The sequence below is a fragment of the Gallus gallus genome, chromosome 14, assembly GCF_016699485.2.
Source record: "Gallus gallus isolate bGalGal1 chromosome 14, bGalGal1.mat.broiler.GRCg7b, whole genome shotgun sequence".
Classification (NCBI taxonomy): Eukaryota; Metazoa; Chordata; class Aves; order Galliformes; family Phasianidae; genus Gallus; species Gallus gallus.
The window spans coordinates 6,970,980-6,984,309 of NC_052545.1; the positions used below are offsets into that span (position 1 = coordinate 6,970,980).

General features: G+C 54.6%; 1 protein-coding gene and 1 pseudogene across 9 annotated transcripts; both read right to left on the bottom strand.

The window, feature by feature from the left end:
* Positions 1-11,754, bottom strand: SCNN1B (sodium channel epithelial 1 beta subunit). Of its 9 annotated transcripts, none has more exons than XM_040647610.2 (14): positions 9,098-11,401; positions 8,486-8,576; positions 8,258-8,370; positions 7,157-7,472; positions 6,685-6,878; positions 5,783-5,886; positions 5,273-5,436; positions 4,895-5,002; positions 2,815-2,932; positions 2,408-2,483; positions 2,167-2,224; positions 1,776-1,837; positions 612-687; positions 1-524 (listed from the first exon to the last, which is right to left on the bottom strand). In XM_040647610.2, exons 1-14 carry the CDS (start codon positions 9,295-9,297, stop codon positions 108-110), a joined length of 2,097 nt encoding a protein of 698 aa, XP_040503544.2. In that variant the 5' UTR covers positions 9,298-11,401; the 3' UTR covers positions 1-107. The 9 variants fall into 9 exon arrangements, with proteins under 9 accessions (XP_040503544.2, XP_025010921.3, XP_015149983.2 ...); XM_025155153.3 differs by having other exon boundaries at positions 2,815-2,953; XM_015294497.3 differs by lacking the exon at positions 9,098-11,401 and adding an exon at positions 11,717-11,754 and having other exon boundaries at positions 8,258-8,576.
* On the bottom strand, positions 11,246-11,401 carry LOC112533477 (annotated as a pseudogene).
* Positions 11,755-13,330: the final 1,576 nt, after the last annotated feature.

Below are 13,330 nucleotides of genomic sequence, written 5' to 3' on the forward strand. Positions count from 1 at the left end.
TGAGATTTACTGCAGGATTTATTAGACAGAGCATCTTCAGTGAGTGTTTTAGGGGAGGGGAGGAGGTGAGGGCTGTTGGCTGCCTGATTTGGATGGAGCTCTGGTGGTCACTCAGCCCAAACCGAGGCATCCCCGCGGTGGTTGGCTGCAGGACGCTGCTCCTCGCACTCGATGTCGCTGTCTGTGCCCGGGTTGTGCGATGGCTGCACGCGCAGTGAGTCATAGTTGGGCGGGGGGGTTCCAGGCTCAGGGGGCAGCGCCTCTCCCTGCGTCTCAGTGCCGGCCTCCTCGTGCTGGAAGCCCAGGTTGGTGTGAGCCTCCACCAGCTCCGACACCGTGGGCGGTGTGTCTGGGTACCGTGCCCGCACGCGCTTCTGCTTCAGGCCCTTGCACCAGCTGATAATGTTGATGACGGTGATCCACAGCGAGTCGATGATGATTTCCCCGAACTCGATGAGGCACAGCACGGAGCCCCCCATCCAGAACCCAAACTGACCTCCCAGGCTTGACAGCAGCCACACGATCTGCAGGTAGGAGCAGGGAGGTGGTGTCACCGAGGCTGAGCTCGTGGCACCGTGTCGGCACCGCAGCAGCACCATGCGCACACTCACCGTGGTGGCAGCTGACTCCGAGATCGTCCGGTAGTTGTACTCCTGGAAGTAAATGTTCAGCTTGATGATGCCATTCCTGCAACACACAAAGCGGGAGCTCCGAGCAAACCTGCACTGCAGGTGTCCCATGCATGCATCTCGTCTGCGTGTGGGGATGGGTCTGCTCACAGCCGTGCCATAACTGCTTGCAATGCAAACTTCTGCGTGGTATGGGGAAAGGTTAAGAAGTGCCCCCAGCTGTGAGGCACACACTGGGGGACAGACACAGTTCTGCTCCTGAACAGGCACATGTGCACCCAGAGCCTTCTGTGGGGCTGTCTGCTTGGGTTTTCCCCACCTGTCTTAATCAGTGCAGAGCCCCTGCTTAGTCCCAGCTGCTTGTGCTCTGGGGGCATGGAGGGAGCTGATGGCCTGAGTCCCACGTAATCACTGCTCAGTGTCTGCCCTGCACTCAGCAGGTCACAGCACACACACAGCATATGTGAGCCTGGGTGGTGCTGGTGGGTGTTTGCTCACCGTGCACAAGCTGAGCATCTCTTTGTTTCGCTCTGTTTTGTTTTCAAGGCCTGGCACTGAGGGCAGGACTGGGTTAGGGCTTTGTACCACCCCAGAGGGCTGTGTTGCAACGTGTGTTAATGCGAGGCCTCCGCAAGAACTGGCTTGTCAGGCAGGCTAAGCAGTGAGCGCCATGGGAGCTGTCTGCGCTCCCACATCTGGCCATTCCTTTCCTCCCCATAATTCAGGGCTTTGGTTGTCAATGAATAACTCATCGGCTCCCCTGGCTGCGGTGCAGCCCCATCCTGCTGCTATTGGCAGAGCATACATGGGTATGAAGGGCCGAATGCAGCCATCCAGGAGCTGAACCCCAGCAGCTCAGCGCTTCAGGCTGCCGCATGCAACCAATTGGGTGCGCGTGGTTAACGTTCCTTCTGCTTTAACTGTGCATTTGGGTCTGTGTCTGGCCCAGCTTGTTCTGACGGGGAGCAGAGCATGTGCATGAAGTGCAGCTGAGGATCGCTTTATGTATCTTCCAGGCAAGCGCGTGCCGCAGCTTGTTCTCCCGTCTGCGTTAGCGCGTGTGCTCTGGCTGGGGGCCAAGGCTCATGTAAATCTAATGTTAACAGGCGCAGCAGAGAAGATAAAGTGGTTGTTCCTTTCACTTACCTGTCCAGAGTCACATTTGTTGACATATCCCTTTCATAAGACAAAATATGGAAAATCCAGTCCTAGGAAAACAGAACTCGTTCAGAGCCGAGGAGCAGCGCTCTGGCTAAGCAGCTGCCGGGGCAGGAGCCCAGCGAAGGAGGAAACCTGTCCTCAAGAGCCCTGTTCTAACGCAGCTCTGTTGCATTAACAGCACGAGGAAGGGTTGTGCAAGGCGGTGCCACCGTAGCGTTTCACCCCTGGTGCCAGGCTCTGTTTGCTGGCTGAACGTGTGTAATTGAGCGCCGAGGCTCTGGCTACCTGAGCATTAGCTCTAAAAATACACAGTGATTCACGCTGTTACCAACAGGTGGTTATTAATGGCTGCTTCAAAACAAGGAGTCGGAGTTACCTCGGAAGCCTCAGAGGGCCAATCCGCCATGGAGATGGTCATCTTGTACTGCGTGTCACTGGAAAGAGGAAAGGAGAACGTGAGTACCGGGCTTCCCACTGGGAGTCACTGGGACTTCAGTGCCATTCAGACAGCAGCCCCACGTGGGTTTCTGCAATTGTGAAGAGGTGAGAGTTGATGGGAGACGAAATGCAGGATTCCCTCCACCGTTACAGCTGCCAGAAGCGGTTTAAGCACTTACTTGCATGTTTCCTTACAAGAGTCAATGCAAATTTGTCTGTGTCTTATACTTGATCTCAGTGACGAATAGCAATAGGCTGTTTGGTGAAAACAAAAAGTCACAGCATCGGTTTAGATAAGAACCTCACTTAGTGCTTACAGGAAATTAATACAACCCAGTACTTGGATACAAGCATGCTGCACAAGTTTGCTTTCTTCCCTCTAAGAGAAACTTGTGCAGAGCAGCAGCCAACCGAGTGCCCTTCTGCAGGCAGCCCCGAGCCGAGGGCCTGAGCAGAGCAAGGGCTGCAGTGCCAGCAAAAGCAGTTCAGCTGCAGGACTTGCAGCAGCAGCGAGGCACGGCCTGATCCCTCCCTCCTCACGCCCGTGCCCTGGGAGCTGTATGGTTGGTTTCGTTTGTGTCCTTACCCCAGCCAGGGTTATCTTCGTTATTGCAGTAAGTTACCCCTTCTGGTAAAGGAAACATGTAGTGACCACAGCCACAGATTTCCGTCATGTGGTTCTGGAAACAGGAGCGCAGGCAAGCCTGGAAAAAGGGAAGAGGGAGCTGCCCTTACTTTCCTGTGTTGCTCTGAGAATTGCACTGCTTCAGGCATGCTCCTTGCTGTGGTTCTCCTGCACAGAGCAGAATGCTCTGGGGCTGCGTGTGGTCAGAGGCCAGCACTGCTGTGGGGCTGTGCTGCTGCTGTGGGGCTGTGCTGCTGCTGTGGGGCTGTGCTGCTGCTGTGGGGCTGTGCTGCTGCTGTGGGGCTGTGCTGCTGCTGTGGGGCTGTGCTGCTGCTGTGGGGCTGTGCTGCTGCTGTGGGGCTGTGCTGCTGCTGTGGGGCTGTGCTGCTGCTGTGGGGCTGTGCTGCTGCTGTGGGGCTGTGCTGCTGCTGTGGGGCTGTGCTGCTGCTGTGCTGCAGCCCCTCACAGGCAGCGCTGCAACTGCAGTCGGTCATCCAGTGGGGGCTGCACCGGGAAGATGAGGTGGGTGAATTAGCCAGCATGTTTATAGTTGCTCTGTAATTACACTTTTCCTTATGGTGCATTTTTACTGCTACTGCTCTGGATTTTAGAACATGTTGTAGTGGTAAGCTAAATGGAGGTAATTCACCTTGCAGGCACAGAAGGAGCTGAATGCCTGCTCCTGAGCACAGAAGAAACTTGTTATTGTAGGGTTTTGTGGCAGCAATGCAGAGCTTCCAAAATGGAATTAAAATGCCCTATTTTATCCGTAGACACATCTGTTGTCTCCAGGCTTCCTGTTGCATGCTGACAAAGGGCTGGTTTTCCCTTTAAAGCCAAGGCTTTGGAAATATTTTGACATAAAGAGCAGGTTTTAGAAATCTGAACGATCTCATCTGGGCATCCGCTTCTCTCCTTGAAGGGAGCACAGCTGCAGCTCTGCCAGGACGCATCCGGGGCTGCAGTGCCGTCAGCTCAGCGAGGTGTGACGTTCAGCTGCAGAGATCCGAGTGGGGTTTCTCATGAAGCAGTGCACAAAGCAATAACAAAGTCTATGAGAAGATAATCGAATTTAAGAGCTCTGGCGAGGCAGGGCGGGCGGAGGGTGTCTGTGTGGTAAGAAACGCGTATAGAGATTGCTGTGCTAAAGGTTTTGCTGAGGGTCTCTGAGGGGAGATGAATGGTGTGGGCACAGGAGCACGGTGAGCATTCAGCAACTTCTAAGTAATAATGCAATCATTTCAAGTATTTGCTTAAACGTTATACAGGCGTCTTAGAAGGAAAGGTAAAGTGGTCCAACTGTTGGAATTACTTAAAGGCAGAAATATATATAGAGAGATAGATAGATGTGTATATAAACCTGGCTAACCAAAGCCCTTCAACCCATCTGAGACGTATCCTTCAGCCATCTCTAAATAGCCCCAAAATGGTTTTGATGTTTTCCTTATTGCGGGGTCTCACCCTTCGAAGTGCTTCTCCCTTCTGTTACAGCCTGTTACAAATTAACCAGCGCTCTGTGTTTGCACTGTGTTTTTATTAGGGAGTCAAGGTTTACCAACACTCAACTTTCTCATCCCAATTTTAAAGTGAAGACAAAGCTCTGTCTCCACATCCCGCACAAAACAAGTGGCCTTCTCAGTGTGAGGAAGGACTTCATACTTCTCTTCTCAAGAGACTTAAGAGGAGCAGGGAGCAATCCCTGCTGCGTTCATCCCGGCTGGGACAAACCCTATTCCCTGCTGCGTGGGCTGCATTGCAGCGACAGTGGAGATGGTTGTCTGCCAAAGCAGCATTACTAACCTCTTGATTTAAGGTTTAATAATTGTGTTATTAAGTTTTCATCCTGCAACGCAGCATCATTCCCACCGGGTTGTTTCCAAACCTGGGGCTACTGCATGCTCGGACTCGAGTTCTGAATTACTGTGCTTCCTTCCTTTGCTGTCGTTGCTGAGCCTGTGGGAAGCTGGCACGCCTGGCACAAACTCTAACTGCTGTGAGGATTTTCCCGAAAAGCCGTGTTTGATTAACAGTCACGTTTTACCTGTATGGAGTAGGAAGTATTGTATTCGCTGTAGAGGTTCTTTACTGGGACGTCAGACCCGTTCGCGGTGCAGTCGCTGTAGGGATAGCCCATCCGCTCCAGCTCATCCTGGAGGAGAACCCAAACAGCAAAGCTCTGAGCTATGCCAGCACACGCAGGAGGAGCTACACCTTCCAGGGCTCCCGTAAGGCTTTGATAAAGCACTTTGCCAGGACAGTTACATAAAAGTCTCCATAAACCGTTCCAGCCCGCAGCTAGTGCGTGCCTTGACTCTTTTGGTTTGAGCCAGTTCAGCCAAGACTTAAAACAAACTTGGTTGCGGTCCCATCAGATAACATTATTCTCAGACAATCTGCTCTAGAGGAATGCCACACATACCACTAACACGCCGATGGAGGTTTCTGTCCCAGCCATGGCGTAGATGCCCTGATCCTTAAGGAACGGGAAGCTCTTCTGTTGGTGCAGCATCAGCCGTGCCCCGGCGGCAGACGACAGGTAGGGGATGTAGTCCTGCTGGCTGATGTCCAGAATTAACTTCAGCCCTGTGACAGCAGGCAGAATATTCAGAATGGGAAACTGGAGTCTTTGGTTAAAGAAAAACCAATGACACTGAGCATCTTTTCCTCTCCGTGTGCACAGAAATCTCCATTCCTTGAGGGGAGAACCCACATCTGTCTGTCACACCGCCCTTACGTGTGCACAAATACGCTTGATGGCAAATGCACAGAATGGAAGTATCCCATTGACTGTCCACCATTCCCTCGTGCTTTGGCTAGCCAGACATTACACTTCTGCCATCACAGCCATCACAGATCTGTTACAGGTAACAGAAGTTCCCAGCACTTCTGTTCCTTCAACTCCTCCTGCTTCAGTAAAGCTTTCTCTTACCAAACTCGGCTCCCGGGTTGGAAGAATTCAAAGCCTCTTTGTCCATGCCCCAGTTAAAGATGTAGCAGTTACCGTGGTCTGGGTGATAGATTTGGGTGAAATTCCTGGAAGAATCGTAGGCATCAAACTGTGACTCGGGGAGAACTAAAGGGTTACAGAGTACTGCCTCTGCCGAGGCTGCATTTGGGCAGTTAGGTCTGGGATTCGCTTCATTTGTTCAACGCTTGCATAGAAATTTCAGCTGAGTTAATTTCAATCAATCTGCTGTTGGAAAGAACAAAAGCCAGGTACTGGCATGGGCCGAAGCACAGCTGGTGAGGATAACGATTTGTCGCAATGGAAAGGAATACTCTGTCATGCAGATGAGACCAAAAAATACTGGCTTGCTCTGAGCTCTGGTGACAGGCTTTGGCTGGTGTTACACCTCACGCTTTGACAATAGTTCTCTGTTGCCTTCTGTGCAGAGGTGGCGTTGCTGGCAGGGCTCCCTGCAGCCTGGGCTGCTGCTGTGCACCCACGTTTATCAAAACTGTGTGTAAATTTGGCACTCGCAAGAAACAGAGATGGATAAAATGCATCTCTCGGAGCCTCGTGTAAAAAGAGAGAGTGAAACCAAGGGCTGTGCTGACTCTGCCTGGCAGCTGATTATTGCCGAATCCCTCAGGAAGCCCTCATGGCTGCTGCTAAGTGACAAGCCAAACGGCCCATTCAAAACTAAAACTCAAGCCAGTGCTATCTCCTAATGCTGGTTCAGCCAGGATCACATCCAGAAACCCTCTGGGAACTGCCATTAGACTTAAGGACCAGTGGAGATCTTTCTGTTAATTGATATATAAAAAGGCTATTGTGCCTTTAGCATCCCTCACTATCCCCGTGTGCCAGGAAGGTCAGCATTCACCTACTTGTAGTTGCAGGGTTCGGCCCCGTAGAGACACGCCAGGATCATGTCTTCAGCCTGGTAGCCCATCCTAATCCTTTCCTGCAGCGGCACTTTGGACAGGATGCTGGTGGACTGCAGGATGTACCACTCGGTCACCGCCTGCGCCGCGCTGGTGAAGTTCCTGTAGGTGCAGTTGTTGGAGCCCTGGTGGCTGCACTGGAGACACACACGGTCAGGTCTCCCCGTCCCCCCCAGGGCACACCCCGCTCCGTGCCACCCCATCCACTGTCCTCATGAGAGCAAACAGCACGGCCGGGGGAGCTGTGGAAGCAGCAGTCTCAGCTGGGTGTGCTCAGCAGGCACTTCCCTGGGACATTTCTCTGCTGGACGGGTGCTCCATTGGCCCCAGCAGTTACCAACCCGTGCTTACAGTGACCGTCACGTAGGGGCTTAGAAATACTTTCAGCTATATGCTTTCAGCAGCACACCCTTACCAGCTTCACCGCCAGCTTGTACTTCTTCTCTTCAGACGTCACGTTGGCAGGGGCAGGAGGAGCAGCAGTTTGGTTCCCCGCGACGCTCTGGTTGGTCTCGAAGATCTCCACGATGACCGGGTTGTCCTTGTCCTGCTCATCAATGAGCACCAGCGGGATCTGGTTCCAGAGATCCAGGTCCAGCCCCTCGGTGGCATTGCTGCTGTTCAGCAGCAGGGGTGAGATGGGGTCCCCGTGTGTGGGCTGCAGGATCCTCTCCAGCGCCGCCTCGATGAGCTTGTCCAGCTCCTTCAGCAGGGGCCTCACCTCCGAGTACCTGCGGGGACACGTGGGGAGGGCGGGCAGTGCATGGCAGCCCCCACACCAGGACCCCGTGCTGCAGATGTGTTGCACAGCAGCGGGATGAAACGGCACCAGAGCACAGGGACCCCATTCTGCCAAACCTCCTGCGCTCACACGGAACTGCACAGCTCTATTGCAATGATTTGCTGTAGTTTACACAAAACACTTCTTGCAAGGAGAGAGGAAAACCAACAGATCCTTCTGTGTCAGTTGGGAGCATCTGGCCTTGCACGACTCTATTGCATGGGTATGAATTTGAAGCGACTCTACCAAAGATCTGCTGCTCCTTTGAACTGACAGCTGAGTTATATTACTGTAGCTCTCTGCAGATACCACTGTTTAACTAGCTCTTAATGGCTGAGTGTGTGTGATAAGAGAGACGTTCATGGAGAGGAAAGAAAGAAAGGAATTGTGGAGAGAGATCACGAGACTGATTTGGATTGTGACAAGTTAGTTGAACTTCAAGTTTTTTCTGAGCCAGGGAAAGTTTACAAGGAGGCAATAACCATTATTAGATTAACTGATACGGTAATGAGAACAGACAAACCCGCGGGTACACAAACCCTTCCCTGGATCTGAGCCAAGCGTTTTTATACTGTGCTCGTTTGTTTGCTTTTCAGTGCCACTCCGTGAGTCAAAGAACCATTTTCACTGATGCTCCTAATGTCGCATCTGAGCCAGGAACAGACCCACGGACCTTCTGCCAGCAACACAACTGAGCGTGCTAACGTGGGGTGAGCTGGGGGAAGGACGGCTTACTTGAAGGGGTTGGCATTGCAGACTGTGACTGCAGGGAACTTCATGGTCTTAAAGCCAATAGAGAGTGATGAGGTGACGTTGTAGGAGAGGTAGGTGTTGATGAGGATTCCCCACTGCCAGAAGACCAAGGAGGCGAAGAGCAGCGTTAGGAAGAACCACATGACTTTCTTCTTTGGCCCCTCCTTGATGATGCGCTTGGGGCCGTGCGTGTTGGTGTTGTCACAGTACCAGACCAGCAGCTCCTTGTAGGTGTAGCCAGGGCCCTTCTGGAGGCGGTGCAGGGCCCGGACAAAATATCTCTTCAGATTCATCCTGTTGTCTGCAAGAGGGAAAATGAGGTCAGAGCAGCTGTAGGGACATACACGGCTTGCATGGCTGTGTGCTCACATGGCTGTGGGTCACAGCCGGGGGGATGTGGGGCAGCCCATGGGAGCTGGTCACGTGCTGCAGTGCAGCTGGGCTTGGTGTTCAGCTCCCATGGGGCTCAATGGAGTTTCTCTTAAATGGATGAGGAGAAAGTACCCAGGTGTACCAGAACAGCAGGGAGGGGATGGGGGGGGGGGGAGAAGATTTAGAAAGAGCAGACTCTTTCCCAAGACCAAGAATGCTGCTCAGTGTGTGCTGCCCGCCAGAACAATAGATGTGGGGTTTTTTTTTTCCACCAAATTCCTTTGTCTTGAAGATAATATCGGTATGTTTCGACCGCTCATGTGAGGGATGCTGCATATTTTACATTCATATTGTGAGTAAATAGAACATTTTGTGCTGCTATTTTTGAGGCGAGAATTCGTGTTACTAAATCTCAATATCCCGGGGCAGGATTTCAAAACAGTCGGCTACCTGGGGGATTCCTCAGCCTTCAGCTGTGGGAGAACAGAACCAGAGATGAATGTTGTGCCCATCACGGCATCCTGAGCTAATCCAGCACTATTTCCATTGAGGCCCAAACCTGCAGCACGAGGCACAGAGCAAATGCTGCACTTTTGTATCTGAATGAAGCCACTGCTGCTAGGCTTGAGCCTGCCTGCCCCTTTGTTCATCTTGAGTTAATTTCTGTTCAGCTGCCCAATCTGAGGGTGCCGTTACTGGCTACTGACAGCAATGGGAAGCGCTGTGGTAGTAAAGGCAAAGCAGCTTCACATGGGGTTTAAGGAGGGTTTAAGGATCAGGAGCCTCCCAGCTTGCTTCATCTGCTCAGCAGCCATAAGAACACGGCACTGAAGAATGGCATTGTCACTTTTTAAAGTTACATTCATAGAATCACAAAATAGCTTGGGTTGGAAAGGTCCTCAGAGATCATCCGTCTCCAACCCACAGGCAGGGTTGCCAACCCGTAAAGCAGGCAGCAGCTCAGGCTGCCCAGTGCCCATCCATGGCCTTGGGCACCTGCAGGGATGGGGCACGGCTCTGTGCATAGAAGTGCCAGGGCCTGACTGCCCTCTGAGTGAAAAACTCCCTCTGCCATCCCATGTCAGGGGGCGCTGCCACTGCCCTCACCTCCCTGTGGCCACATTCCCAGCACCATCCCAATGAAACTCCTCCACCTCAGCGGTGAGATCAGGCTCCCACGTTACGAAATGACAGTGCTGGCTGTGTTTAGCTCGCTCCCGGCTCTTCCCAGGGCAGTCACCATTTACAGGAAATAAAGACATCAGCAAAACTCAGCGCACTGCTGGAAACTGCAGGGTGATACTGGGACTGTAAAATCACCCCAGCAGCGCCCAGCCCTGATACTGCAATTACTGCACACTTTCTCTGCTGAGGCATACTGCAGTCACCGCTCTCTGCTCACACACCGTGATCTCCAGGGCTGGAGGAGCAGCAGCCGGCAGCAAGGAGCTGGCCGTGTCCTCCTGGGGAGGGCAGTGATGCTCTCCAATGGTGCTTTTGCAGTTCATGGAGAAGGTTTTTACCCCACTTTAAGTTCACAGGGTGGCAGTTAGCAGGAAAGTGGAGTGGCACCATGTCGCTGCCCATGAAGCCCCTGAGCCCAGGGTGCAGCACGCCCAGTGGGGTTGGTTCTGCCCTGCTCTGTCCTGCTTTCTGGCCCTGCAATAAGGCAGCAACCACCAGCTCACGCCTGCTATGTGCCTCCCAGCCTTTGCCAAGTGTGCACAGTGCTGAGGAGCGGCTCCAGGCAGAGGTGCAAAGCATCACCTGGCTGCCTGCGGTGGGCTCAGTGCCCCATCCATCCCACCTCTCCTTGTCCCTCCACTTCCCACAGCATCACTGTCTCCAGAAGCAGTGAGAAGCCTCACTCCTCACATGGCAGCACAGTCACATTGCTGAGAGTCACCTCCACTGCTCGGGCACCGAGCAATGTGGATCCAATGGTGCTGAGGGGCAGAACCCCCGGCAGCTGCCCCCAGACCTGGAGCAGGAGCGTCCCCAAAGGCAGCAGAGGAACGCTGAGAGAACTGCGGTCTACTTCCATACCTCTTATCGGGGAGATTAAGGTATGAAAGCCGTGTGTAAACAGAGGGTAAATCAGAACGGCTGCACTCAGCAGCACAGCGCATGCAGAGCGCCGCTGGCACCGGGAGCTGCGCTGCTGCCAGAGCGTGTCGGGGCCGGTGGCTGCGTGTCAGCCCGGGAGCTCACCCCGAGGGACTCTGTGACTGAGTGAGTGTTTCTCATCCCACAAAAAATGTCAACAGAGAACTACGCTGAAATATTTTTTCTCCTTCTGTGAGCAATGCTGCACCTGCCGGGATGGTAACGCACGGCCTCAGCTGTGAGAGGCAGAACAGCACTGTGCAAACGTTACAGTTCGGGCAGCTCACAGACGCCCGGAGCTCCGCACTGCTCGGCTCTGAACATGAGCTGAGCACTCTTAGCCTTTCCTACCCCCTCCGGCCACCCTCAAGTAATTTCTCACATAGAATCATAGAATCACCAAGGTTGGAAAAGACCCACAGGATCACCCAGTCCAACCATCCACCCATCACCAGCAGTTCTCGTTAAACCACGTCCCTCAACACAACGTCCAAACGTTCCTTGAACACCTCCAGGGTCGGTGACTGCACCACCTCCCTGGGAAAAAAAATGTAATAAATCTAAGTCCTCTCATCGAGGACGTATCAGATATTAAACTGATGAGAACAGATACTGCACTTGATCTGAGCCAAAAGGCTGAGAAGCGATCTACGAACGCTTTAGCAGCCGACGGTGGGGACGGGCGGCCTCGCACAGCGCTCCTTGCCCGGCTCCGCACGGCTCTGTCCGGCTCCGCGCACGGCGGGGCAGCCCCGCAGGAACAGTCCCCCCCCCCCTCCCCGCCCCCGGCTCCCACCGGGGCTCCTCTGCGCCGCCGCCTGCCCCGCTCCCCGCGCCCCGCGCCCGCCGGACGCCGCCAGAAGCCGCGGGACGGAGCCCGGAGCCTGAGAATGGAGCGGACGGGATGATACGCCGAGCGCAGCCGGCCCCGCGCTGCCCATCCCCGCCGCCCCCTGCCCGTACCTGCTCCGCCGCGCTGCGCCTCGATGCCGCCGGGCCCCGCGGCGCCCCGCCCCTCCTCCCGCCCCCCGCCCCGCACAGCATCCGGAGCCGCCCAGCGCCGCCGCCCGCGCTCCTCCCGAGGCTGCTCCCCGCGTCCCGGCCCCGCGCCCCGCGCCTCCCCCGCTGCGGGCACCTCCCGCCGCGTGTTTCCCGACGGGAGAGCGGCGGAGCCCCGTGGGAAGGCGGCCCACACCGGGGCCGGGTGGGCTGCGCTGTTAGAGTCGCGCCGTGCCCGCCCGGGGCTGCCGGGGGTTTTGGCATCGCGCCGTACCGCAGCCGAACTGCACCGCGCGGGCGGTTCCGAACGGCTCGATATTTTTTGTCAAAGATCGGTTATCGCCTTTTTTTTCCCCTCACTTCTTCTTTTTTTTTTTTTTTTTTTTCTGGACGCCCCTCGGCAGCTGTGTTTAGCAGCAGGACGCTGCTGGGCACGCTTTCCAGCGGGTGTTTTGTACACCGCCGCCTTCACGTGCGGACTACGGGGAGTGTTGATGCTTAAACAGAAGGCAGCGGCGGGGCCCGGCGGTTGCCGTCTCCTGCCGGGATGAGCGACCTCTGCTTCGGTGACGCGACAGCAAAGCCGCACTGCCGCGGTGTGGGGATAACGCCCGGCGCATCCCGGGCAGGGACGGGGAGTGAGGCGCTTGGAGCCGTAAATCACCGCTCAGCGTTGTAAAACAAGCACAGTTGCTCCTTGCTAGGAAAAGTAACCGTAGCTCCGTGTTCGATCGGAACTCGGTCAGACCTTCTCGAGTGTCCCCTCGTTCGGTTGTTTGGGAACAAAAGGGATTTTTATTTCTCAATTGCACAAGCACACCTCCTGCCGTGAGGTCAGACGTGGAATGCAGGATCGTATTTAAGTAGAGTTTTCAGGTGAAGCCAGAACGAACAGGTTTGGTGGTGAACAGCAGCACTCACTCGGCCTATAACCTCCGTCCTGTCAAAAGAATCGCCCTTCTATTGCTGCTGATCTCCCCGCAGAACAACGTCTGCTTGCAGCGCTGGCAGCCCTGATGCCGAGCACAGAGCAGGCTGTGTTTGTTCCGTGGTTTGAGCACAGCCAGTGATGGAGGTGACCTTGAGTTTTGCTCGGTCTTCTGTCATGTCTCCCACTTGCTTCCAGAGAAAGTTTATTTCATAAGCAGAAACCTGCTGCTAAAAACACAGCTGGGAGGCAGGCGCCGGTGCCCCCACACCACGGCATTGTGCTCCCACTCTGTGCAGCGAGGCGTGATGCACTGCTGGTGGCTGCTAAACACAGCTGGGAAATGGGATATGGGGACAGTCCGTGCTGGAAGTATTGGCTGGCCTTGGCTGCGTCTGGGAAGGTGAAAATGTTGTAACGATGATGGTACAAAGGAGGTTGAAAAGGCTCCTAGGGTGGCACCTAGGATGAGGTAGGGATGAAGAGGTGCATAGCTGCTTGTGCCAGAGCCTGAGTTGGAGCACCTGGGACAGTTCTGCATGGAAGGAATCCCCAAAAGCTGCAGCCCCGCTGGTGGGACCCATCTCAGCCATGGACACGGCACACATCTGTAACTGCCTCCATCACCCATGTCACACTGTGCTGCTCCT

Excerpts from the sequence above, each read along its gene's own strand:
- SCNN1B (XM_046900880.1), bottom strand. The coding sequence starts at position 11,694 with ATGGGCAGCGCGGGGCCGGCTGCGCTCGGCGTATCATCCCGTCCGCTC. Across the intron at positions 8,577-11,549 it reads GGCGGCGCAGAGGAGCCCCG|ACAACAGGATGAATCTGAAG; the intron begins GTGGGAGCCGGG and ends TCCCTCTTGCAG. Across the intron at positions 2,484-2,814 it reads CGAAGATAACCCTGGCTGGG|CCTATTGCTATTCGTCACTG; the intron begins GTAAGGACACAA and ends TTCACCAAACAG.